The sequence below is a fragment of the Zalophus californianus genome, chromosome 16, assembly GCF_009762305.2.
Source record: "Zalophus californianus isolate mZalCal1 chromosome 16, mZalCal1.pri.v2, whole genome shotgun sequence".
Taxonomy (NCBI): Eukaryota; Metazoa; Chordata; class Mammalia; order Carnivora; family Otariidae; genus Zalophus; species Zalophus californianus.
Window position 1 is genome coordinate 17,821,495 of NC_045610.1, and position 26,390 is coordinate 17,847,884.

Below are 26,390 nucleotides of genomic sequence, written 5' to 3' on the forward strand. Positions count from 1 at the left end.
ACTTTATGGGAGAGAAAGCTGAGGCTCGTGGAGGTGAAGTCACTTGCCAAGGTCACACAGTTGGGAAGTGATGTTGCTGGGATCTGAATGGAGTCTATTCAACTTGCCCTTGACCACTCCTCCAAATGGCCCAAGGCAGAGCACGGGGGTGACATGTTTACTGTGTGTGCCTGGCTCTCGCAGCCCACCCCGCCCCGGGTATGAGTTGGTATGTTAGTGGCCATCATCCATCATGAGGCCTTTTGGCTCAGCTCTCCCCTGCCCTGCAAAGCCACCTTTCAAGCCTCGGGGTGCAAGGCTCACAGTACCACACCCTACATCAAACCCCGAGATGCCTGACTCCCTCCCCCCACCCTCCCACCTGAAGCCCACACATGGGCGTCACCTCGTCTCAGCACATCTTAAAAAAAAGTTATAATGAATAGAAATTAGCAGCTGCTGACTGACAGCCCCTCCTGGCTCTCCTGCCTCCCCCAGCCTTCTCTCTGTGGGAAGGGAAATCTAGCAGTTAGGCCCTTTATGCCCACACCCCCATCTCAGAAGAAAGGCAAAGACTGACTCACTGGAATCCCATTGTTGCCAGTTTCCCTGGTGGGTGGTGACATTTGGATCACCCTGGTTAATGTGAAGCTGTTTTCGGCGTGGTACCTCCCAGGGCAAGCTTGCTGCTTCCCAGGAGATATGACCCCAGAGTGCAGCCCCCTGGGGCACGGGCACTGCATGAACTAACACATACCTGTCGCATGCTTGTGGGCCTCTCGTGCCATGGAGCACCTGAACAGGTACACTGACTTGGCGGAGTTCTATGCAAAGGGACCAGTTACGTTTTTTAAGAAATGCGCAGGTAGGAGTGAATGTTACCTGCAGCTATTTGGAGATGGGTGAAGGGATGGGATTAGGGGGATGGATGGTGGGGAGAAGGTGGAATTTAAAAGTTGTATTTGTTCAAGACACAAAGATACAGAGAGAGGGAGCATGAGCAGGGGGAGAGGCAGAAGCAGACGCCCCACTGAGCTAGGAGCCCGATGCAGGGCTCGATCCCAGGACCCCGGGATCATGACCTGAGCCGAAGGCAGACGCTTAACCGTCTGCACCCAGGCAGAGACGGTGGAATTTAAACCCAGACCAGGCTCATGGCCATCTCAGACTCCTCGGACCCTGAGCTGCTCTGACACCAAGCCCTTGGGCTCAGCACTGCTCCCCGCATGTGGCAGATGGGCGCAGGGTGCTCTGGGAAGAGCAGGAAGCATCTCGGTTGCACTAGGGAGCTGTTGTCGGCCCCACAATGAGAAAAAGACAGGAATTACAATATTGTGTCTACCGCCTCAGCCTTCCCCTCAGCAGCCCTGCTGAGTGCCCTGCTCCCCCAGCACAGGAAGTCAGTCGATAGGCCAGGCCCTTCTGAGCACAGCACCCCTGCCCAAAGAGGGAGAGAGGCATGGGCTTAGCCGGGCCATCCCACGCTGCTCAGCAGCTTGCATTTCAGACCCAATGCTCTCAGCCCGACATCACCCTTGACCCTACGACCAGCAAGGACAAAACCCCACAAAGCCTGTTTCTTCCGCCAGCCACCTGCACGGTTCCTCTTGTCCACCAGAAAAACAAGAGTAGTCCTGAAACCCTACACGCCACCACCGAGGAGGATTGGGTTCACGACGGGGAGAGTGGGCACCGAGCCGAAGCTAGCCGGCCGATAGCAAGCCCACAAGAGAAGGGCCAGGGGAGGGAGGACCTGGCCGGGCTTTGGGGCGCTAAACTGCCAAGCATGGGGGGTGAGGGGGGCAGAGCGGTGGCTTAGCTTCCCATCTGGTGATGGGGACCAGTGAGAATTCAGAAGGCGAACTCATCCATAGCAAAGGCAAGGGGAAGGGGCTGCCACCCCGGGCTCACACAGCAGGAATTAGCTTATACACCAAATTGTTTGTGACAGCTTTGCGCAGGAGACTCCGGCTTGTGGGGAGGAAAGCTTTTTGCACAATTCGGTTAAAATGTTCAAATTGCCAGCCCTGAGTCTTGCCCTGGGGAGGGGGCTAGCTGCCTGCTGTTGACTCTACAGCTGTGGCACCAGAGGCCACAAAGGAGCCTGGCTTGTAGCACACCCGGCCAGAAGCAAGGGTATCTTGCAGCTCCGCGGAGTCGGCCCCCCTCTCCAGCTACCTCTGCCCCTCGCCAGCACCCGGATGGAGCATGTCGGAACCTGGCTGTCATTTATCCAGGCGTCTGTCTGCTTGGCGGGCACAGGAGTGTGGGAGTGGGGGCCACAGCCCCACTCAGGAGAGGTGTGGGAATGGAAAAGAGCTCAGATAGACCCTACCCTGCTGTGCCCCGTCTGCATCTGGGTCCCAGTCCTGGCATCTGCCTTGCCCCCCGTCTGCCCCCAAAATAACCCTACTGTTTTTCCATAAAGTCAGTCCTTTCTTTACCCAACAGGAGACCTTAGCACTTGGGTGCCCAGAAATTCTGTCCAAAAATTGAAAATAAAATCAGGCTCCCACTAATTTAGAATTCAAACAACCCAAAAGCTAAAATAACCCCATTTTTTCTATGTTGCACAGTCATCATTGAGCTTTTTAATTTTGTCCCTGAGACACCCTAGAGTCCTTAAGTGCCTTTGGCCCATCAAAGTAAGACTCATTTATGTTCAGTCTGGTTTGTATTAAATGTTTTGTGCTATTCTGATTCCTTTAAAAATGGTAATTCATTCATGAGAAATATGATAACTATTAACCAGATTGCCCGATTCCTGAACCATTCTGCATAATTGAACATGTATTCTATCAGGCTCTTCCTTCTCCCCGGGGGAGACAGAGAGAGACCTATCTTTACACACCCCCTGGGCTCTGACCCAGGCAGGCAGGGAACATTCAGGTTTGGTTGTGTTTTCTCTTCAGGTCACCCAATCTAGCAGCAGGGTGGAGTCAGCAAAAGGCTTTGGGGCCTAAGAGTCCAAGTTCAAATTTACATACTGGCTGTGTGACCTTGAGCAAGAGGCTTCCTCTCTCTGAACCAGCTTCCTGGTGACATTTCATAGGGTTGTCGTGAAGAGTAAGATGCCTGTGGAGGGCAAGGGACAGTGTCTCTTACACACAGGAAGTACTCCGTAGCCAAACCCTTTCTTCCCAATACAGTTGGAAAAGCTAAGAATGTGGGTCTTTCTTGCAGAATACCGTTTCTGCCTCTTTTGGTTTGGGGATAGAAGAACTTCGAAGAGGCCAGTAAACAAGGTCCCCCCTGAGATTCTTAAAGCAGAGTTGGGGGCAGAGGGATCGCCAAATTCCTGTTTATCCCAGGGGAAAGTCTCTGGGATCTGGAAGAACTGTGTCCCTGGGAGCGCACTGGGCAGGAACTCTGGGTGCAGGGCACTGGTGGGGGGGGCGCACTCTGGGCTGCATTTTGTTCAGAGAGCTGAAATTACGGTTCACTTGAAACAGCGAGGTAGCAGAGGTGGGAGGGGCAGGGGCAGGCGGCTGTAAGGCTTTGGGAAAGAAAGAAAAGTGACCAGAGCAGGAGGTTTCCATCCTTGCTCAATGCCAGGAGCCTGCCCCATCCAGGGGATAATGTTCCTTCACATCCTAGTGAGGGGAAGCTGTAGGCTTCCAGTGGCCTGAGGAAAACTCTGCAGGGTTGGGTTATGGTACCAAGAAAGGGACGACTGTGCCATCCTGAAGCAGGGATCTAGCCAGTCCCCACATCCTGAGCCCCTTTTCCTTGTGGTGAGTAGATGATGCCATGGTCAAGGGCAGAAAGGCTCACAGGCCTTAGGAAAACAATGAGGAGAAAGGGTTAAGGTCTGGGAGTATCCAGTGGGGAAAGCCCCTCCCTCTTAGAAGGAATCCTGTTTAGGGATAAGGTGACTTTGGCAGGTTGTAGCCAGGTAATCACCAGACTGCCAGTCTCCAAGTCAGTGTGGTCCAGGGACCACCTGCATCAGAATCTTCTGGGGAAGAATTGAAAATGCAGAATTCCTCGGTTCCACCGAAAAGCTAACAAATCAAAATTTCTCAGGGGAAGGACGCAGGAGTCTGTAGCCAATTCTTAGGCACACTCAAGATTGAGACCCATGGCTCTACCACATTGCTTTCCAGGGAGTTTCAGAAGTTTTCAGAATCAAGACTATGCGCTCCTTTCTCTCACTACTCTGCATATCTTCTGGGGAAGTGAGGAATTGAATTTACTTCTCAATTTGTGGCTTTTGGGGAATGCTATGACGGGGCTTTGGGAGCCTCCCCAGACCCAAAGGCTTTGGTGCTGAAGGTTAAGGGCATCGTTCCGCCGTGACCTTGCTCCTCCTCTCTCCCCGCAGCCCTACCAGCTACTGGAAGTCCCTTGCCCCTGACCGGTCAGATGATGAGCACGACCCTTTGGACAGCACCTCCAGGCCGCAATACTCCCATAACTATCTGAGTGACAGCGACACAGAGGCCAAACCGACTGAGACCAACGCATAGCCCAGGGGAGTGGGTCTGTACCTCTTGCACCCACCGGCCACTGCGGCCACGGCGCCTCTCCCAGGAAATGGCGGGGCACAGGTCTCCCCCACCTGACTGCTGATCTGCATGGGAAACACCCGGCCCCCTTGGGTCTGGGGGGCTTTTCAAGCTGTGGGTGTCTGACGTCTCCACGTGGAAGAGGTGGGGGGGGTGGAGTTTCTGAAAAGAGAACTTTTTTGCTCCTTCTGCCTCCAAAATGCCACACTCAGTGGGCAGTGGCAGGTGGCTTGGCACTGCATGGAGCCAGCAAGCTGACCTCCATCTCAGCCCCCTGCTCAGGGACGGTGGGCAGATTGCCTGCTGGGACACTCTAGGTTGCTGGGTCCATGGGGAGGAGTCGGGGGCAGGAACAGCCCTTCCTCCCCACCCTGGCTTGGGGCGAGGGCTTTCTCTTCTCAGTGCCTGCTGTCTTTTTACTTTTAATTTAAATACCCAACCTCTCCATCACAGCTGCATCCCTGAGAGTGGGAGGGGGCTGTGGCGGCAGCTGGGGTTTGCGGGAATGACTAGGGGAATCTCATCTCCATCTTCACTCGAGAGCAGTCCTTTTCTCTGCACAGCTGGAGAGACCGGTGAGCGGAGCTGGGGCCAGATTCTTCAGTCAGCCTGGGGAGGGGCTCTCAGGTGCTTCTGGGTATGGGTCGAGCCAGCCTACACAGACAGGGGTGCGTAGGTACCACCCGGCACTTTGGCCCCCACCCCTCTCTGTCTCATCAGTGTGTTAAGTGCAATGACCTATTTAAGACTAAACCCATTCCACCTACACCAGTTCGGGGCCTTTCCAAGCACTGCCTCCCTGCCGCTCTGTCCAGGTTGCCTGGACTATAGGCCCAACTGGAGAGGGAAGGCCGCGGGTTGAGGGCTTGTGATCAGAAAAACTGAAGATGGGGGTTTGGGTCAGTACTGATGCATATTAGACACGAGCCCTCACCCGTGTCCTGAGCCGGAGTCATTTTTCTTCTTCCAGTTGCCCTGCCCCCACACACTTACCCTAGACATGACAACGTGTGGCCCGACAGTCCCAGCCCCCACCCTAAAGCTCATCCCACCAACGCCACCAGACTTGGGGGCCCGAGGGCAGTGCCTGGTGCCATTCCCATCCGCTGTCCCCCCCATGCCCCCCACAATTGGTTTGTATTCATTGGGCTGTGCTCTCTCTTCCCTGTTTACCTGATGTATGGAAATAAATGTCCTTTTCCTCCTGGCTCTGCCAATTTTCCTGCCTGTTCCTTCAGGCTCGGGTAAAGTCCTGGGTGGTCCCTGGGAAGCAGAGTCAGGATTCTGGTGGGGACCGGGGGAAGCGCCCGGGTCGCTGGCCTACTCCCACACCAGACCAGTGCCACTCAGAGCTGTGGAAGGTCATTTGGGGCAGGCAAAGGTAGTAGGATGAGAAGATTGGTCAAGGAAGACAAACCCCGCCTTTTATTTTAAGAGCCTGTGAATTGTAATCGGGCAGAACCATCCACATTGCATCCCTTCCTGACCTCCACTCATAAATGTTGAGGTCCCTCTGATTATTAAATCTCACCAATTACAGAGATCCTATCTCTCTCTCTCTTTCTCTCTCTTTTTTTTCTTGAGGGATGCAAGCCCTTCTTACTAGAAAAAAATTTTAGGTTTAATTTTAGTCATTCCAAATACGACTTTTTGATCAAAACATCGCAGAACTCTCTCTGGCCCCCAGCCCCATTGGCCAGAGGGCAACTTGAGTAGGCTGGGAGTTCTGGCTTCTCTGCCCTGCTCAGTCTCTGCCTTCATGCCTCAGTCCACGCTTGCTCTGCTCACTGACAGCTAAGAGGCAGCTCTTACAGAAGGGCAAGAAACAAATGGCCCCTCCTCCTCTCTACCTTCTGTAATGTGACCAGTTATAATCCCTGCATGCATAAAGTTTCTTTTATAGCTGGTTAGTCAGGCTCCCCTGGTTTGTACAGGTAAGCAGGAAAGGGTATCAGACAGCCCTAATGCCAATGCTCTGGTGATGTCAGCCACCCAGAAAGGGTCAAGAAAGGGAAGGAGGGAGGAAAGTCCCCCAGAATGAGTGGGAGAGGAGTATAAAATGGATCCATCTTGAATGAAAGAGACTTCCCCTATCCACTGCCCCCCCCTTGTTGAATAGCGAAGGTAGTAAAAGTAAAGTTACTTTTTTTTTTTTTTTTTTTAACTGCTGGCTCCTCGTGTTCATCTTTTACTCGTGCTTTCAGATAGGTGGGTGCATTTTCTGTTTCTCCCAGGAACTAATGTGACAACGTCCCTCCCATCTGCAGACAAGATCCCAAATCTGTGGACCCACAGTGACACAGGCCTCTGCTTCACTGGAAAGACCATCATCAGTATCCAATAGTCTGGGGCAGAGGGCTTTGTTCAAGTCAGAAAGCTTATGTTATGTTATTCATTGATTCATTCACTCAACAGTCAAATATTTCATAACTGCCAGCTTTGGCCTAGGCACTGTTCTAAGTGCTGGGGACCGATGAGTTTCCTTCCTTCGTAAAGCAGAGATTCTAGTGGAGAAGGTAACATACAAAATAGGGACTGCGCCTACTAATATGTTCAAGCTTTGGGTGAGTAGAGAGACGTAAATCACAGTGTTTGTCATCTAGGGGCTCGTGGATCGGGGCAGACCCACGTGGAAAAAATTACATGAGACGTAACAGAAGGAGAAGGAAGTTGCTTTGCACGTATTATGGGGGGAGGCTGGCGGGGGGGGGGGTCGGTCTCAGGTGGAGGAGGATGGGAAGGCTTCTAAAAGGAGCTGGTATTTTGAGCTGGGGCCTGAAGAAAGGCTAGGACTTCCATAGGTGTACCGGAAAAAAAGAAGAGTTTAAGCAAAGGCCCTGAGGCAGGGAAAGAAGGGTGGTGGTAGGGATTTCCATGGGCCGTCTAAGGAAGCCGGACATAGCCTCTCAGGACCAACACTTGAAGTTGCAGCAAAGCCCCTTGGCCGGGGTGCTAGGCTCCAGGGAGGGACGCGATTCCCTCAGCACCAACTCCCCAGGGGAGTCCAGGAGCCCGCGGGTCCATCAAAGCCCAACTTCCTTTTGAGTGTGCCTTCAGAGCTCCGTAAGCTCCCGCCCTCACCTGTACACTCATGCAGCTCTGGTCCCTAAGATAGAAATGATTCTCGCAAAACAGGCAGCAAATCTGTCCCTGTGCCAGGCGCAAAGCTGCCTCGACAGATTCTCCTCTCTGATCTCAGACCCTCAGGACTGCTCTGACTCCCGGATGAGAGGTGAGGACCAAAGCCCTGTGAGGCTCCCCACGGTGCCCAGCCTATGCCCAGAGACAACAGCGGCCCCACAGTGACTCCTGAACTACCTCCTTCTGTCCCGTGTCCTCGGCAGATTATGGTAGTTGTCCTCCCCATGCCCCGCCCCCATGCCTGGTGGCACAGACACTTAGAGATTTGCTCCTTAATTGTCCCCCAGCTAGGCTGCGCAGATGCCGCTCTTTATTCTCTCCTGATAAATGAATCGCGCCGCTCCTTTAATCATATGTTCATATCCAAGCCAATTTGAATCAATTTGGCAGGGAGCGTGTTGCAAGAGATGCCATGACTGCCGCTTTCCCCGCAGGGCCCCAGAGCCAGCCCGTCTGCTGTCCTCGTCCCCAGCAAAGAGCCCAGGGGGCCCATCGGGGAAAGGATCTCCTACCTGAATGGTGGGGACTTTTCAAAGTCAATCATTCATTTCTGTCCTCCATGCTGGGCCCTGGGGGACTAGAGAGAGCTGGGTTTCCAAGGGCCTCCACGTGGGAGGGAGGGGGCTGAGTGTGCCCGCAGAATTCCTTGGTCACTGAACAAAGGGCTCCGTGGTCATCCCTGGGAGAAAGAGCTGCCTTAAATCTAACCATAATCCTCCTGTTCCCCTTTCATTTCCTCTGAGCTGGTTCTCCTGGAAGCTGGAACTCTTGCTCACCTACATAGCAGCACATTCCAGACCAGCCTAGGGTGATTTGTCCTTGCCTGCTGCGGCCCCTGGCAGCCACCCCAGCTCCTTCCATCTTTCCCCAGGAAGTATTCGATTCTAAATCCCCCAGCCTGGTGGGCAGTCGGGGCCCTGCTTGGTAATGCACCAAGTTTTGCTGCGTTCAGGGCTGCCGCTTTCGCGCCTACACAGTGCTCGCCACGGGCCATAGTGAAAACCGAACAAAAGCAGATAAAACCTGCTCTGCCGAGCGCTCCTGCCCCAGCACTGAGACCTTCGAGAAGGGGCTTGATCTCTTGGGCTCAGTTTCCTCAACTGTAAAACAAGGTGGTAATGCTGGCAAGAACCTTCTGGCTCCTAAAATCGGAGGGAGCCCCTCCCTGCTGCCGGCAGCATCTCCCTCCGCCACCCCTTCATCACCCTCGGTAAGGCGCCCCAGGGACCGGCCGGCGGCGCGCCTGGGGCCGCGAGGGGGGCTGGCGCTGGGGGAGGGACGTCCTCTCCCGGTGGGAGTCTGTCTGTCTGGGGTTGGTTCCGTCCAGCAGCCCGGTTGCGCCTCCGCGTCCTCTTCGTGTCCCCTCGGTTCTCCCCGCGGGCTCTGCCAGTCCGGACAGGCGCCTTCCCATTCGCGGGGAGCCCTGTATTAGCATATTCATATCGCATTTGCATGACCCGCACCTCCGCGAGGCCGGGAAGCCACTGCCCTCCAAAGGTTCTTGGGCAGTTGACTGGGGTCGGCCTTGCTCTTCAAGGATTCCCTCTGTGTGAGGACCGGTCTTCTCGCTCAGCAACCCGACAATACTGTTTTCCCGCCTTTTTGAGGGCTCTTGGAGGTCCTTGGCAGAAGCTGGGAATAAGGGGTGCCCTTTCCGGCCTGTCATTAGTGACCCCGGGAAGAGGAGGATGACAAAATCAACAACAGTTCCCATTTAGCTGAGCACCTCCTTACTATGTTCCCATATGCTGAGCATTTACTATGTCCTCTAACCTTTGTCACAACCATGCAGTGTCCTCTCCCTGAGGCTCAAAGAGGCGATGTGTGTCCTACCAGGGTCCTCCGCTTGGTTCCAGCAAAGGACCAGGCGACTCCCAGCTCTTCTGGCCTTGTCAGGGGATAAAGGGAGACGGGAGAGTGCCAAAGAATCACTGTCACGGTCATCATCTCTAATCGCTGTGTGCCTGGTATTCACCAAAGCTTGGCCTAAGTAAGGAAACACTTCTCGGCATTTTGGGGGGAAATGTCAACCTTATATTTCTGTTGCTCCTTACAATTTTCAGAGCATCCTCCATACATTATCACATTTTGTGCTTCATGCATATGGTGCCAACAATATGAGTAACAGTTCCACATGGCCCGGAATGCATATATTAAGCTATATTCACCTCAGTCTAATTTCATTACAGTATAACGGAAAAATCCAGACCGTTCTCTGGGATTTGATCTGGGAGAGGTGACTACCAGAGCAATAGTCATTCTGGAGTTAACAAGGATGCTAGATTTGTTTAGAAGGAATTTCACAGAGAAATTAAGTCTTTTGTAGCATAAACCCCAGTGATGGGTCATATACATGAGGGAGATTCCAAAAAGGATGTGTGCTTTGCAATTGAAGTCAGTGACATAAATCTCCCAGTGGAATACTTAAATGTGCAGATAGAATTTGCTTTAGCTATCAAGTCAGCAATGACAGTTTTATAAAAAAACAACAACAACAACAACAACAACTCAAAAAGGATATTAAGGTTCAACACCATCCAGGCAAATTATATTTGGGCTGGCTTAAGAGTCAAAGAGTTTCCACATTTTAATAAATTTTTATATGTTTTGTGCCACATCTATGATCTGACTAGATTAGGAAAAGAAGCAAATGGATTTCGCGAAAAGACGACGCTAGGGAAATTGAAAGCGGAGAATCAAAAAAGAAGGAATTAAAAAAAAAAACCACATTCACATTCTGGTATGAGAAGATGCAGCCAATAGCCTTGGAAACATGTCTCTGAAAGACAGGTCAGTGAGTGGTAATCAGGCAAACACAAAATTGTACGCAGTGAGATAGGCCTCATGGCTCATATTTAGTCCTGGGGATGGGCAGGTGGCAGTTGCAGGTTGGCACCTTTGCTTGAGGGCTGCTTCCGGCCCCCACAGTACTATCCTCCGGAGAGCAAGGAAGAGTCACCCCAGGGAGTGGCACTGCCCTGGAAGTTTCTGCCCTAGAAGCACAGAACTCGTGGCCTGCCTCTGAGAGCCCTAGAGCTCATCTGTGGAGGCTGCTCTTTCCAGTAGACCACATACTGAGCCAACTGGGCAAGACTGAATAGCAGAAAAGGAGCCTCTGCTCCCAGGAACTGGCAAAATAAGCCTAGAGAACCAACTAGAAAGTGAGGCGGTCTTACAGCTCTATGAATGGGTTCTTAAGGGAAGGTGTGCCTATGACAAAGGTACATGTGAAAACACAGATAAATAGATAAACACTAGAAGGGGCCTTTAAAATTAGAAATAGGCTGGGCGCCTGGGTGGCTCAGTCGGTGAAGCGCCTGCCTTCGGCTCAGGTCATGATCCCAGGGTCCTGGGATGGAGTCCCACAGCAAGCTCCCTGCTCAGCAGGGAGTCTATTTCTCCCTCTGCCTGCCATTCCCCCTGCTTGTGCTCTCTCTCTCTTTTCTCTCTTTCTCAAATAGATAAGTAAAATCTTTTAAAAAATTAGAAATAGGTTTATTTGAGGATGTGAGTTATAGATGAAGTATCTGCTTATAATGCAAGGTTTTCAGACCGTTTTTTTTTTAAGTCAGTGCAGATGTATGTCTGTGCCAAACACCAAAGGAGACCCCAAATTGTCATATTAGTGTGACTTTAAAGAGTAGCTTCTTTCCTGGCATTTCATAGATAGAAATAGCCGAGGGTGGGGGGTGGAAACCAATGTGGCAAAGCTGCTTAGAAACCGCTTAGATCCCTTGCTCGGGGAAAGCCGTTTTTAAAGCAGCAGGTACCTCTTGGCACGGAGAGTAGAAGCTGGAAGAGGAGCAGATTGGAGGGTGGAACCTTAACAGGGTATTTAGGGGAGAGGAAGGCGGGGGGAGCATCTAGATGGGCCCTCCCGTGCAGCCTGGAGCCCGGCAGGTGACAGGTTTCCGCAAGGAGACGCTTGAACTCTTGTCGGTGAAGGGACTGGTGCAGTGGGGTAAGGAGAAGCCAAGAGTCAAAGGGTCATTTAGGATATTTGTGTCATGGTTGTATACCTCCCCCTTTTTTTTAAGATCTCGGCTGATTGACAAGGTTCAGTGGCCAGACTTTGTGCCTGGCGGATGGATCTGTGCTTCTCAGACCTGAGTCCATCTAAGAAGGTTTAGCCCCTTAAGGAAAAACTATTTTTGCTGTTTCCGAGAGGCAAGCGACGAGTGAGTTCTCTGAGAAAATGAGAAGGTATAGGTATTAGAAGGGGACGCCTGGGGGCTCGGGCATCGCCGAAGATCCGGGAGGACTAAGTCCCCTGGGGCTAGGGGTGAGCCTCCTCTCCCGCCCCGCCCCCACTCCTTGCTCCCCAGTAGAAATCAGCTACAAATCTCAGCTTGTTGGGAACAGATGGCCTTGGCTGACGAATAAGCCACCGCAGGCTGCTCCACCTGTTCTCGGGCTGGAATAATCAGCTCGAGACAAACATCGGCGCTGAAATAACTCATGGCAGCGGGTGATGCGCAGGCACAGATTCCAAAAATCTCTTAAATAGACCCCCTCCAAGTCTCTCCCCTCCCCAGCCCCTAGAGGCCATCAGGGAAAGGTAATGGAGCGGAGAAGACAGATCGAACCCCAAATGGAGCCTGATGCCCAACTGGTGGCGCCGCGGGGTGGGGTGGGGGCCTGGGCGGGGGGCGGGGCTGAGTTCTGCGTGGGAGGAGCGCGGGGTGGGGCGGGGGACCCATTCACCTGCGCTGCGCAGGAAGTTATTTCTCCAGCGCACGTGGAAAACGTGGGAATGGTCGGTCCACGTCAGGGACAAATGTGAGGCGAACCCACCAGTCGCGGATAGTAGAGAACTGAAAATTTGGGATTCATTTGAATTGTTCATTAAAGGAGTGATATGCAAATGAGGCCAAGCTACTGCGAATCTCTCAGCCCCTCAGACAGCTCTGCCAGCAGCCGCGGAGGATGGGTGCCTGGGTGCCCATACTTCTGTGGATTTGTGTTGCCTCCCCTCACCTCCTTGATGAAGTCAGCTGGGCTAATGTTCCCTGGCAGAGGCAGATGAGCCCGTCGGGGAAGTGACAGCGCTGGGAAGCAGTGGTGACGGCGGTTGAGGAAGGGGGGGGGGGGTGCCGTCTGAGAAGGGGGTCCAGCTCCTGTGGAGTCAGTCAGGAGAGGGCGGGGATTGAGAGACTGGAGCGAAGCTGACTTCTTGCTCTGGGTGCCTCAGGCAGGCGGCTCCCCTTGGTCCAGCAACCCAACCCCAACCCCCCGCACCTTGGGGCACAGAGCGTGGGGATTCTGAATCCCCAGAGGCTGTGCTGGCTGGGGAAGAAGCCTGAGAGCCCTTACACGCCCCCCCACCCGCAACCGCATCTCTAACTGCCGGGTACCATTTCCCCCCAGTGGTTTCTGCAGCTCTGCCTGTGGTCAGGACCCTCACCTATCATTTAGCGTCCCACAAACCTGTTCTCCTTGAAGCCAACTGTGCTCACAGAGGTGTCATGGCGGTCCCCTTCCTGCTGAATGCCTGGCTCTGTGGTTCTCACTCTCGTGCATATTAGAAACACTCAAGGAGGGGCGCCTGGGTGGCTCAGTCGTTAAGCGTCTGCCTTCGGCTCGGGTCATGGTCCCAGGGTCTTGGGATCGAGCCCCGCATCGGGCTCCCTGCTCTGCGGGAAGCCTGCTTCTCCTTCTCCCACTCCCCCTGCTTGTGTTCCCTCTCTCACTGTGTCTCTCTCTGTCAAATAAATAAATAAAATCTTAAAAAACAAAGAAAAGAAAGAAAGAAACACTCAAGGATGGGGCGCCTGGGTGGCTCAGTCGGTTAAGCCTCAGATTCTTGATTTCCGCCCAGATCATGATCTCAGGGTGGAGAGAAGGAGCCTCATGTTGGGCTCTGCACTGGGCGTGGAGCCTTCTTAAGATTCTGTCTCCCTCTGCCCCTCCCCCCCATTCTCTCTCTCTCTAAAAGAAAGAAAGAGAGAGAGAGAAAGGCTCAAGGAGCTCCCTTTATTATGTTTTGTATACAAAAAGTAAAAGGAATAATATAATGAACTTCTTTGTCTATCAAGCAACTTCAACAATTATCAACACTAAGCAAATCTTACTTCGTCTACCCCCCCACCCACTTTCCCATTCCCTTCACTGGATTATTTTGAAGCAGATCCCAGATATGATATCACTTTGTTAAGAAATACTTTAGTGTCTATCCCTCAAAGTAAAGAAAATGACTCTAGGGACGCCTGGGCGGCTCAAGTCGGTTGAGCAGCTGACTCTTGATTTTGGCTCCAGCGGTGATCTCAGGGTCCTGGGATCGAGCCCCACATCAGGCTCTGCGCTCAGCAGGGAATCTGCTTGAGGATTTTCCCTCTCTCCCTCTGCCCCTTCCCTGGATCACACTTTCTCTCTCTCTCTCTCTCTCTCAAATAAATAAATAAATAAATCTTTTTTTAAAAAGTCTAAAAAATGTAATCACAATACTCTTATCACACCTAAATAATCAATAACTTCTTAATACCAAATATCCAATGTTCAGATTTCTCTGATTTTATTTTACATATTAATAATTTATATATATATATATAATTTTAAAAGTTTGTCCAAATTAGGATCCAAACAACACCGAGGAGCTTTTTAAAAAATACTGTGCTTAAGGGCCTTCTTATTCAGGGATTCCAATTTAATTGGTCTTGGGTGGGTCCCAAGCATCATATTTTTTAAAGCTCCCTGGGTAGTTTTAATGTGCAGCAAGGGTTGAAAATGCTCTACCTTTCCCCCTAATCGTTTCCTGCCAACTCCTCCTTGCCTAGGCTTTTAATACCTCTGCCTGCCTCTAGCCGGTAGCCCGGGCAGCTCCCAGAGCAGTTGGCTCTCTCATGCCTGCCCAGATGCGTGGCGGGATGCCCACCTTCTCCAGCTTTCTCCTTCATGGGGGCTCGAACTCTCTGTAGGCACAAGCCTTCCCTTTCCCGACAAATTCACATACCACGTGCGCCTGTGTCTATCTTTTTCTTCCTTAACACACTTGGTGCCTGTTCTTACCTTGCAAGCATAGCAGATTTTCTTTTTCTTTTGCGTGAAAGTAGCAAAATTCCTGCCTCAGGAAAAAGTAAGAACTTCCCTGGGGGCTGTACTCATTTGGCTGCTCAAGTGGCTCAATGCTGCAACGGAGCTGAGCGAGGGGCCTGTCAGGGGCTTGGCAGCAGATGTAAGGAAAACCGGGCATTGAATGGGACCTGAACCCAGCGCATTTCGGGGAATCTAAGAAACTTCTCCTTCCTGAAGATGTTCGCCCCAGGAGCCTTTTAGAGAGTTATGCCCAGGTCCCTAGCCCGCCACCGTCTGCCTGCTTTCCTGTGGGGGCTGCTTTTGTCCTTCTCCTACCCCTACGTTCCTCCTCCCTCCTGTGTCCCCCACTCCATGCCTCACTGAATGTTGGTGAAACAAATCTAGTCTAAAATAATGAGCAATCAACTACCCTGATGCTTGGGGCAGGCTGGGCAGGGGCTGGGGGGAAGGGGTAGGGAGCTGAATCATTTATAAAGCTTAATAAAGATGCAGATGAGCATGCTGACTAGGAACCCCAGAGCTGGGCTTATTCATTATTCAAAGTTATGTAAATGCCACTGGGTCCTGCATGTTAGAATCCTGCCCCTCGTCTCTGCTGCTTCTCCATGCTTGACAGATCCAGCCAACCTTGTGCCTCCCCTACCCCCCCAACCCCACCCCCAGATGCTTACATTTGCCCTGCCATAGGCCAGGGTCCAGAAACCCATTTCAGACCCTACCTCAGACCCGTAATAAAAATCCCAGATCTCCTCTCTAGCCAGAAGTCTTCCAGAGGTTTATGGGGAGGCCCTGGCCTCCCCTATCCCCAGATAGATGGGCCTCTTGCTGTTAAAGATTTCCAAGGAGGGGCACCTGGGTGGCTCAGTCGTTAGGCGTCTGCCTTCGGCTCAGGTCATGATCCCAGTGTCCTGGGATCGAGCCCCGCGTCGGGCTCCCTGCTCCGCGGGAAGCCTGCTTCTCCCTCTCCCACTCCCCCTGCTTGTGTTCCCTCTCTCGCTGTGCCTCTTCTGTCAAATAAATAAATAAAATCTTAAAAAAAAAAAAAAGATTTCCAAGGAAAGGCTACCATAAGAGCGCTTATGTGGGGTGCCTGGGTGGCTCAGATGGTTAAGCATCTGCCTTCGGCTCAGGTCATGATCCCAGGGTCCTGGAATCGAGTCCCGCATCGGGCTCCCTGCTCCTTGGGAGCCTGCTTCTCCCTCTGCTTCCCTCTCTTTCTCTGTCTCTCATGAATAAATAAATAAAATCTTTAAAAAAATTAAAAAAAAAGAGCGCTTATGTACATATTTTAGTATCTCACAAATCTACTCAGTGGGATGGATTTCCTGAGGTCTAACCTAAATCCCTCTTGTTGCCCTGGAAGCCCACCATTGAAATACAATATCCCATGAGCAAATTCTCTTTAAGCACCTTTCTGAGAAGTAAAACTCAAGTATCCAGTCACCTCTGCTTCCCGTCTCCGGACTAACGCATCCTTGTTGCTTCCTTTTATGCCTCAGTTGAACCTCCCCCTTCCAAGTCATACTCACACTCCTTAGGCTCTTAATCCTGTCCCAGAATACCAAACTTCCATGAGTACTCTGGTACTCTAGTACTAACTATACGTTACCCCCTCTTTTCCAGGCCGTGATCACTGACTTGTGCTCCACAACTTCCTAGGTCTTGGAACTCGGATTCTTTCCTCTGACTCTGCCCCCTGTGTACCAGCCTTTCCCCCCCACCCCCCCGCCTGGCCCTCCCTAGCTTCTCAGTTTGGTGAGGCTGAGAGATGAAGAATTGGGTCAGAGTCTCAATGGCATCCATTGCTTCTGCTTTCCCTTCTTTCCTGGACTGGCTTTCTTCCCTCCCCACCCCCAGCCTATTTTTAGCCTGCCTCTCTTTTCCTTAGTCTGGTCGGCAACCATGCCGGCCTCTTTCCCTTTTCTGCTCTTATCTCTCCCCTGCAGCCTGTGCAGACCCTCGCTGCCCTTCCAGAGGTCTCTTATTGCCTGCCCGATGCATTGTGGTTTTCCTCCATCTTGAAGATATGCAGGGTCTGCGTGAAAGCGGGGGCCTGGCCACGCTCAAGCAGGAGGGAAGCAGGGAGATAATGCCGGTGGGTCTGTCTTGGCAAATCCTTCAGTGTTTCTAAAACCCTCAGGTTGTCTCCCCACCCCCACCTCTGCCTTCTACAGTGGCACTGCCTCTCCTCTGTGCCTACATCCCCTCTTCTCCTCTGGGACCCCACCCCAGCCCCAATGAGAAATGCTCTTGGCCACTCCAGACCAGTTTCCTCTGGCTTTGGGGGTGGACAGCATCCCTGGAGGCCCTTACCTGCCTTCTTGGCCTGCATATTAACAATCTCTGCTTCTCCAGTTCCCTTCTCTCTCCACGCCTCCCTGACCTCATCCCTCCCCCCCACACACACCCCTTCCTATCCCCACTGCCCCCCTCCCCCTCGAACTTGGTTTCTAGGACACACCAGTTCAGGCAGGGCTTGTCAGCATCCCCCACTTGTCCTTTCTCTGCCTCTTCTAGACATTGGTCCCCTCCTTTACTGTCACCAGCACGCTGAATAAGACTGGATATTTTGGAAGGGGAGCTGCAGCTGGCTGGCAGAGGAGGGCCGCACTGGGAGAAGCAGAGGCACAGGGAACTACGGGCAGGCAGCCGCTGAATGAGAGGGAGAGGTTCCCAACACCCTTTCTCCCCAACTTTGCCAGCCTTGGAGATAGCAGGATCCTACACTGATCTCTCTCTGTACCCCATTTTTCTCTCTCTCCATAATAACACAATACCTCGCTTTACAGTTGACCACACTCTCCTACACATATCCCGATCTCGGCATGGTGCTCTCCCTCTCCTCCAGGGCAGCCACCCCCCACTGAGTGTCCCCCCTTGCCCCCCCAGACCACCATCACCACCATCACTGCTCTGGCAGAGGGCAGCCCTCCCCCAGCATCCTCTGTCTTCCCTGCCCTGCTCTTTTTCCCGACGCACTAGTCACCTTCCAAATTAGGATATAATTTACTTATACATATTCTTTACATGTCTTCTCACTGGACTGGGTGAACGCCACAAGAACAAAGATCTTGTTCACAGATACATCCACAATGCCTAGCACAGTCCCCGGCACATAGCAGAATTTCAACAAATATTTGTGGATTGGATAAATGATTCGATCTTCACCCACTCTTGTAAAGTTGGTCGGTATTATTATTCCTATTTTTTTAATTGTGGTAAAATACACATAACATGAAATGTATCATTTTAATCATTTTTAAGTGTAACAGTTCCGTGGCATTAAGTACATTCTCTCTCTCTATCTTTTTTTAAAGATTTATTTATTTGAGGGAGGATAGTGGTGCAGAGGGTAAGGGAGAGAGAGCCTTAAGCAGACTCGCCGCTGAGCATGGAGCCAGACTCCAGAGATCACCTCATGACCCTGAGATCACAACCTGAGCCGAAACCAAGTCAGACGCTTAACTGTGCCACCCAGGCGCCCCTCAGTACCCTCTCTTTAACCATGTTTGTGTTTGTGATGTGGTTAAAACAGGATGTTGTGAAACTGATGTGGGAAACAAAGGCAGAAGAAAAATTATTAAATTTCCTACTACTTACAGTCCATTGACAAGTCCTTGAAACAGGCAGAGTGACATTCCTCTAGGGACTCAGCTGCCTTGATGTTAATTAATACTTTGCTAAGGGCAAAAGGCAATCTTAGCCCAACTCTCCAGGATCCTGTAAGTCTACTTTAACATATCAAAATTCCTTTGGAAACTTCCTTTATCTCTACCCCCCACCCCAAGGTGCGTGTTGGCAATCATCCCCCAAGCATAGAACCCACCGATACACACCTGAAGGGTCTCATGACTGACGGTTTACTAAACAGTAATAAATGACCTTTTCCCAACAATAGCTCGCTAGCCCCCTCAGGGTCCTGGCAACCCTGTTTCCAAAATACCTGGAAGGCTTACACCATCCCTAACCCCCTCCCAACTTGAAAGTATACAGCGAACCAGTCCTCACGACCCCACTGCAGCTCCTTCTGCCCACGGGTCCTGTCCGCGGGCTTTAATAAAATCACCTTTTTGCACCAAAGGTATCTCAAGAATTCTATCTTGGCCATCAACTTCGAACCCTAACGTCTTCCCTACATCATCCAAACCATCACCACCATCCATCTGCAGAACGTTTCTATCTTCCTGACCTGAAACCCTGTGTCCATTAAGCACTAACGCCTCATTCCCCCCTCTCCCTAGCCCCCGGGGGCAACCATTCCACCTCCCGTCGCTGTGAATCTGACTGTCAGTACCTCATGTGAGTGGAACCCTCCAGTGTCTGTCCTTTTGTGTCTGGCTTACTTCACTTAGCATCCTGTCTTCAAGGCTCATCCATGTTATAGTGTATTAGTCTGACTTCACAGATGTGACTATTCCCACTTTACAGGGGCTGAGGTTTCACGGGGGCCTCTGAGAGCACCCGAGACACAGACCTGGCGGGGGCGGGGGCTTGGGAGGCTGGCTGGCTTTTACAGTCCCCTGGAGAAATCAGTGCTGATCCATGTGCCTAGGCCTATGAGGCAATTTCTTCTGTGTTGTCTTTCCTTTAGGGACAGTTTTACTCTTATTCCCATTTCCCACTCTTTCCGCGCAGGGCCTCCTTCTAATATTTCCACTCCAACTGGTCCCAGGGTTTCTTTCCCCAGAGCAGGCGATCTCTCAGGCCAAAGTGGCCTGGTCTGGAGATGCTCCTGCTGGGGTTTCCGCAGAGCACATTCAGCGGTCCCTGTTCACACCCCTCACCCCTCCACCCGCCCTGGGGTAGTTAGGAGCCTGTTCCCTTCCAAAGCAATTAAGTGCAAGGAGGCCAGCCGACTGGGTGCTAATGCCGTTTCATTAAGTGGGAGCAATCCTAATGATAATAAAATGGCACATTTAACATTCAAACATTGAACAGGGTTTCTAAGCGAGTGTGTCTCTCTCTTCCTTTCTGGTATAACAGCTCCATCTTCATAAGGACCTGACAATACACCCTAATGAGAGACTGGGGAGCTAAGAGTCTTTACAGAGCCAGAGAAAGGATGAGAACCAGACAAAGAATTCAGGGAAAGAGGGTGCAGGGCACTGAGAAGACAAAGACCCCAAGGATTCCTGGGGTCATGGACTCTGGCGCTGATTTAGACAATGAGAGTCTCTAAGAAGCAAGGTCGCATGGAGAATAAAGCCCACCGCAGACTTTAATGCAATGTGGCTATTCATTTCTTTGCTTGCTCAACACATTTTTTTCTACAAACATTATGGTGCACCCAAGGTGAGTCAGATTTTATGGGGCCTTGTGATGGAGGGTGACTCTAGTTTTAGGGACAGGAACTCCAGGGGCGCCTGGGTGGCTCAGATGGTTTAGCGTCTGCCTTCGGCTCAGGTCATGATCCCGGGGTCCTGGGATCAAGCCCCACGTCGGGCTCCTGGCTCAGCGGGGAGTCTGCTTCTCCCTCTCCTTCTGCCTCTCCCACTGTTCATGCTTTCTCTCTCTCTCTCTCTGTATCTCTGTGTCTCAAATGAATAAATAAAATCTTAAAAAAAAAAAAAAAAGAAAAGGAACTCTAAGGGCAGTAGCGACCTACAAATCATCTTGTTTACCCTCCCCTGGGCAGCTTTAGTCAAATCCACCCCAAGTTTATCAAATGTCTCAGTGAAGAGAATAATAACAACTGCTTGGGTCCCCTGAGCCAGTCTCTGTGCATCTTCCTTATTGAGACATCCATCTCAAAGGTCCTTGCTACTCACTGATGGTAGAATACCTGGTTGACCTTCTGGAAGCAAAAAAGTAGCGGGACTGGGGAGCTGGCCAGGGAAAGCAGGTCGATTCAATCATCCGGCGTTGACAGGGGACTCAAGAGAGGCAGGAGAACAAGCTGACATTTAATAGCCACAGGGCTTTATTCCCAGCTCCTGTGCACACAAGGCAGGCTGCTGGCCAGGGGTCAAAGGTGGGCTTTGCCCAGGCCAGGGAAGCGGCTCATCCGAAAAGGTGTCAAGTCATAGGATGGCGTTAATTTCATGCTTAATTCATACAGGATCTTCCCCACAACAGGGGAGAGCTTGAATCCATGTCCTAGGGAAAGGAGAGCAGGTGGTCAGCGGCTGGGGTCCCTGGATGTCTATTACCCTGTCCCCAAATGGGGCTACCTCTCTTCTTGGTCCGCATTCCAAAGCTGGAAGTTGCCTCCCACCAGAAGTACCTCTTCTTCTCTGTCCGCCCAGCCCCTTTACACACTCGAGTCTAGGCTTTGGCCCCCCCCCCAAGAGCATAGAAGACGCCATTTTGCCTGGCCCTCAGATAGGTGGGCTTTGAGGCACGTCTTCCCCTCTTCAGGCTTACCAGAGAATCCAGCACCGATGACAATGTTGTCATACTTCGGGTGGCAATCAAGAACGAAGTGCCCATCGGGGGTGTTCTAGAAAGAAACAATCACACTTGTGTCCTTTGAGGAGAGAAGGAGGAGGAAGCGCAGGCTCAGAGGGGAGGGAATGAGGCTGGACTGCTTTCCAGAAAGAATGGGAATGGGGCACGGGAATGCTTTCCGCATGCCAGTGCCGCCTCCGGGGATGACAGTCTTTCTCATTTGTCCATCTGTCTCTCTGCTCATCCAGAGCTATGAACACAGTAGGTGCTCAGTGAATGCGTGTAAACTAACTTTAGCCAAGATGCCTCAGGCCTTGGTGACATCTGTCTCTTCTCTTTGTCCCTAAGGCCTGTTCAACTAGAACATCTTGCCAAAACATCTTTTAGAGCTCTTCTGGGAAACATAGTGAGGGGCTGCCAGGCATAAGCCCGATTTGCTAATGAAAAAGAATATGAATAACCTCTAACGGGCCCTCTCTGGGAGAGGTGAACTGACGCACAGAAAGAAGCTCGTTCGTTTCAAGTCACATACCAGGTCAGGGGTCAAATAGAAGCGAGCTGGAGCCATGCAGGGTCTGTCTCCATCCCCCGTTCTCGGGGGGCCGTGAGAGGGCTGCCCACACCCTTACCGTGTACAGGCAGCGCTCCAGGATGGCAAGCTTGGGCTCCAGGTCAGGTAAGTGATCTCTGACAAAGCGGCTCAGGATCTGGATGTCTTGGGTGTCTGAGAGTGCTTCCGGGCAGTCCCGCTCCTCAGGATCGGCGCTGTTGCCGTGGTGATAGCAGACCTAGCTCCCAATCAGAGCAGTGTAAGCTGCGAGGGGCCGGCCTGCCCGCACACCCACCCAGCCCAGGGGGCAGGCTCACACACAAGAGTGCCCCCATCCATCATCCCGGCCTTCCCCAGTCCTGACAGATGCCGCTGGTTGCCGCAGGAGGGTGCCTTCGCTGTTCCTTCTTCCCTCCCCCTGCCCACAACCCCATGTTTGCGAAGGAAGGGCTCCCTTTGCTGGGCCTCGGGACAGCTGGGGGGCTTGCATTGCAAATAGCAAATAGGGAAGTATTCTCCTGCGCCTGCTGTGGGGGGTGGGGGGTGGGGGGTGGGGGGGGAGCGGAATCCCAGGAATCTGTTGAAAGGGAAGTTAGAGCAGCTGCCCCAAACCTGGCGGTGGGAGGGGGTAGACGAGCCGGGGGTCCCCTACTAGCCCCTCTCTGGGCCTTTCTGCTCACCTTCATCAGCCCTGGGTACTCTCCGGAGGGCAGCCCATAGATGTGGTGGGGAGCCAGGCTGAGGCCGAGGCCCAGGAAGCAAGGAAAGGCCTGGGACACACCATAGCTTCCTGGAACCTTCTCTCGCCAGTAACACACATTGATCCGCAGGGTCTTGAAGCAGAAAGAGGAAGTGGGAGATGAAGGGGGAAAGCCATAAAACTCTGCAGAGGGTGAGAACAGTTTCTTCTGAAGTCCTGTGGTTCTTGAATACAAGCCCGGATGCCCCCTTAACTTGTCCATCCTGTTTCACCCAATTCTCATGTCATCGGTATATTCCATTTTGATATGAGGCACAAAGATCTCTGCATCCCTGTCTCTTCCCCCAGACTTAGTCTCCCATAACTGCACCCAGCCCTACTTCTCTCTCTCTCTCTCTCTCTCTCTCTCTCCAGCACTTATTACTGTGTCAGATTTAGTGAGTTCCCGAGGGCTTTCTATTGATTCTATAATTTAATTCTCCAACAGCCCTATCCCCATTTTACACGTTATAAAACTGAGGCTCATGAGAGGAACTAATTGGCCCAAGGTCATCCACCAACAAGTGGCAAATCCGGGACTCAAACTCGAGTCCGTCTGACTCCCAGGTGTCTTCTCTTAAGGACCAACTCTCAGGCTTCCAGTCCCTCCCTTACTTGGAGAGGCAGCTCAATTCCCAAGGGACGGAGGAGCCGGTTGGTCCAGGGACCTGCTGTGATGATCAAGCTCTTGGCTTGATAGCTCCTGGAGGTACTTCTCACTGTGACGGGTCGCCCTGGTCTTATCTCCATCACCTTCTCTTCATCACGCACTAGGCCCCCGAGACGTCGAATTGCATCCTAAAAGGGCGGCGGCCAGGAAGGGCGAATTAGTTAGACAGCTAGATGGTTCTCCCCGGTGAACAACAGAGTCCTTCACTTTGGGCAGAAAAGAGTGCAGACTCCGGACCTCCTGTCCCGTATTGGCAAGGCCTAGCGGGGTATATAGGCCCTCTGCCCAAAAGGTCAAGAATAAAGCCTGCAGGGCGAAGGCTCTCATCCCAAGGAGGCTGGGGGCGGTATATTGGAACCACGAGAGGAGCTGCGTCGCCCCAAACGCTACACATCCTACCTGGAGGGCTCTGAGGGCCCTGTCTGCATAGAGAAGCCCTCCAGACTTGTCCAAGAGCCCCACTTCTCCCCCGGCCAACCGAACATTGGGGAAACGTTGCTTCAGTTCCTCAGCTGAAAGACACTGGTGTTCCACCCCCTGTCGAGACAAAGTGGCCTGGATGGTTTTTAATTCTGAATTCTCTCTCATTCCCAGCAGCAGTAGCCCAGTCTGCCTGTAAGAGAAGAGAAGAGAAGAGAAGAGAAAGAAAGAAAGAAAGAAAGAGAAAGAAAGAGAGAGAGAGAGAGAGAGAGAGAGAGAGAGAGAGAGAGAGAGAGAAAGAAAGAAAGAAAGAAAGAAAGAAAGAAAGAAAGAAAGAAAGAAAGAAAGAAAGAAAGAAAGAAAGAAAGAAAGAAAGAAAAGAAAAGAAAAGAAAGAAAGGCATATGGGTGAGGGTATGAGTCAGGGCCCTGGGCCCTTCTCTCTCTTCAGCAAGGGTCCCATCAAGGAGGGTCCCAGTCTCATGTTCAAAGAACTGGTAAAGTCAGGGGCTCCTGGCTGGCTCAGTTGGTAGAGCATGCGACTCTTGATCTCAGGGTGGTGAGTTCAAGCCCTGCATTGGGCGTGGAACCTACTTAAAAAGATTTTAAAAAATGGGGGTGCCTGGGTGGCTCAGTCCGTTGGGCATCCGACTCTTGGTTTAGGTCAGGTCATGGTCTCAGGGGCCGTGGGTCAAGCCCACGTGGGGCTCTGAGCTCAGCGAGGAGTCTGCTGGAGATTCTCTCCCTCTGCCCCCCCCCCCCCACATCCCCCTGCTCACGCTCACTCTCTCTCGCTCTCAAATAAATAAATAAGTCTTTTAAAAAAATATTTTAACAATTAAAAAAATAAAAAGAACTGGTAAAGTCATGTCGATGTTGTCGTTAGGGTAGCACTCAGTGTCCCTGAGCTGGCTGCCAGCCCATTCCCAAGTCGGCCCCTGGCTCTCACGATTGGTTTGCTTGTCCCTCCATCCTCTCGGGATCCAGCCCGCCCTTCCGGGCGGACATCGGAAATCCTCTTATTGCCGCACCTAGAAAGTGGTAGGTCTTTCTTCCTCTTCCTCCATCCCCTGACCCACTCACTGTTCTGATCTAGATTCTTTATCCTCTTTCGCCCTATTTCACTACCCCGTGCTCTTTCTTTTCCTTTGTCTCTTTTCCTCTCGTATCATGTTTTGTCCCTTGCCGTGCATCTCTTGGGTCCTCCTCCAAGGCTGCCCATTTCGTGGAAAGGATCCTAAATTGGGAGTCCTGGCTCTGGGTCCAGTCCTGGCAGACCCCTTGTGACGTTGCTCTGGCGGCACACTGCTCCAGGCCGCAGATTCCTCTGTAATGCAAGGCTGCTGGACTATTGGTGGCCCCGCCCCGACCCTGGGGCATAGGGACCTGGCATGGGCCATTTTTGTAGTTGCCACAATGCCTGGGGGTGGCTCCTCACATTTAGTGGGCTGAACCTGCAAAGATCAGGAAGATCCCACCCAAATGCCGACAGCGCCCTCATGCAGAAACACCAGTAGGTGGTCTCTCTGAGGGTTCCAGCAATTAATTCCATGATTCTATGGTTTTGTTCCTGCCTAAACTTCCCTTTCTGCTTTCTCCAGGGGAGTGGAAGCTGTTTCTCTTTAATACTTCCCGTCTCTCTGTCACAAGAGACCAGAGCTGATCTAACTTTTGGTGGGAACGGATCTGAACAATGGAAGGGTCACTGTGGCCCTTGGGACCATTGCTGCCATCCCTCTACCTTTCAGCAGCTGCAGTGACCAACATCAGCCTGGTACATCCCCCAGGTACTGTGTATAAAGCTCGTAATAGCCTATAATGGAGCCTCATGGATATTACATGCTTCCAAATCCCACATTATCTGGTTGGGGGGATTAAAGAGAAGATTGGGAGGGGGTAGGGACACAGCAGGCCCTGGGGCTGGTGTCAGTACACAGAGCCACGCAGCGTGCCCAATCCATTTGCCATGGCCCCCGCCTACCTAGCGTTCAGCACCGGGTGAGAAAGAATGAGCGTCTCGGCCTCTTCAAAGCTTAGCAGAGGAAAGATGCTGTTTGAATCCCCACTAGCCAGCAGGGTCCTTTCCCCGTGGTCCCAAAAAGGACTTCAGATTGGTTCTCAGGTAATGAAAACTTGCCTAGGACACTTCTCGGTCAACAGGATCATTAAGAAGTCATGCAAGTATATGATCTTGAGCCCTGTTTACTGGATGCGGTTGTGGCTGGGTGGGATTCTGCAGAAGACCTGGCTTAACCCTCGCCTCAGCAGTTATCATGTCAAACCCCTGGCTCAGGAATCCCAGAGCAGCATATTCCAACCCCTGCCTGCCGTACACCGACCGCGGTCTCCCGTGTACCCTGCGATTTAGCTACTTCCTTTCCACCGTGCCTCCATTCCTCTCTCCCTCCCTCCCTCCCTCCCTTCCTGCCTTCCTTTTTTCCTTGAAGTCAGAACTCCTCTTACAGGAAGGTGCTTTATGGGGAAAACAAACTCATGCCAAGACAACAGGCAAATCTGTCGAATTATGAAATGCTGAGTGATGTTCTAATTCCCAAGCCATCCTGCGGTGGATGAAGCGAGAGCCCCCACCCCTAGGAGTAATCAGTGAGCTGATTCTGCCGGTGAATGTAATTGTGCCGATTGTAATCATTTTGCTCCAGCTCTCTGCCCCTGTGGCATTTATTTCTTAGCCCAGATATTGATCTAACAGTGGGAAATTTTCCATCTGAATTTGTGATGCTGGACCCTCCCCTAGTCCAAAGATGCATTTGGGAAATTCTCATTTTCCGTGGATCACAGCTGAGCTATTTGGCCTAAGGGAAACCGTGCACTGCTGGAGAAATGTCTCGGATTGGAGAGAGATTTTTGACCATTATGAGCAAATCGGAAATAAATGTAAAACACTGCCTGCAAATGCAAAGGCCTGTCATTATGGGAGGCAGGTGAGAGGCTCCTGCGGGAAATG

General features: G+C 51.9%; 2 protein-coding genes across 21 annotated transcripts in view; one reads left to right on the forward strand and one right to left on the reverse strand.

Annotated features, from left to right (window-relative positions):
* The window catches only part of MYO18A (myosin XVIIIA), a 94,937-nt gene extending 89,243 nt beyond the window's left edge, over positions 1–5,694 (forward strand). For 12 of the 18 annotated variants that reach the window (XM_027624723.2, XM_035724447.1, XM_027624725.2 and 9 more), the window contains one exon: positions 4,304–4,439. Coding sequence is in view for 6 of the 18 variants with exons in the window: in XM_035724450.1 (XP_035580343.1) it covers positions 4,304–4,448 (145 nt within the window). In the remaining 12 variants the exon portion in view is untranslated. Of the gene's footprint in view, positions 1–4,303 lie in introns of all 18 variants that reach the window. The other 6 variants (XM_035724451.1, XM_027624739.2, XM_027624738.2 and 3 more) reach the window with 2 other exon arrangements.
* Positions 5,695–20,557: 14,863 nt separating this feature from the next.
* PIPOX (pipecolic acid and sarcosine oxidase) overlaps positions 20,558–26,390 on the reverse strand; it is a 94,758-nt gene continuing 88,925 nt past the window's right edge. For 2 of the 3 annotated variants that reach the window (XM_027625470.1, XM_027625469.1), the window contains 6 exons: positions 23,406–23,619; positions 22,952–23,134; positions 22,278–22,430; positions 21,677–21,835; positions 21,024–21,099; positions 20,558–20,756 (listed from right to left, as the gene is read on the reverse strand). In XM_027625470.1, coding sequence (XP_027481271.1) covers positions 20,626–20,756; positions 21,024–21,099; positions 21,677–21,835; positions 22,278–22,430; positions 22,952–23,134; positions 23,406–23,619 — 916 coding nt within the window. In that variant the 3' untranslated portion in view covers positions 20,558–20,625. Of the gene's footprint in view, positions 20,757–21,023; positions 21,100–21,579; positions 21,836–22,277; positions 22,431–22,951; positions 23,135–23,405; positions 23,620–26,390 lie in introns of all 3 variants that reach the window. The other variant, XR_003525228.1, reaches the window with a different exon arrangement.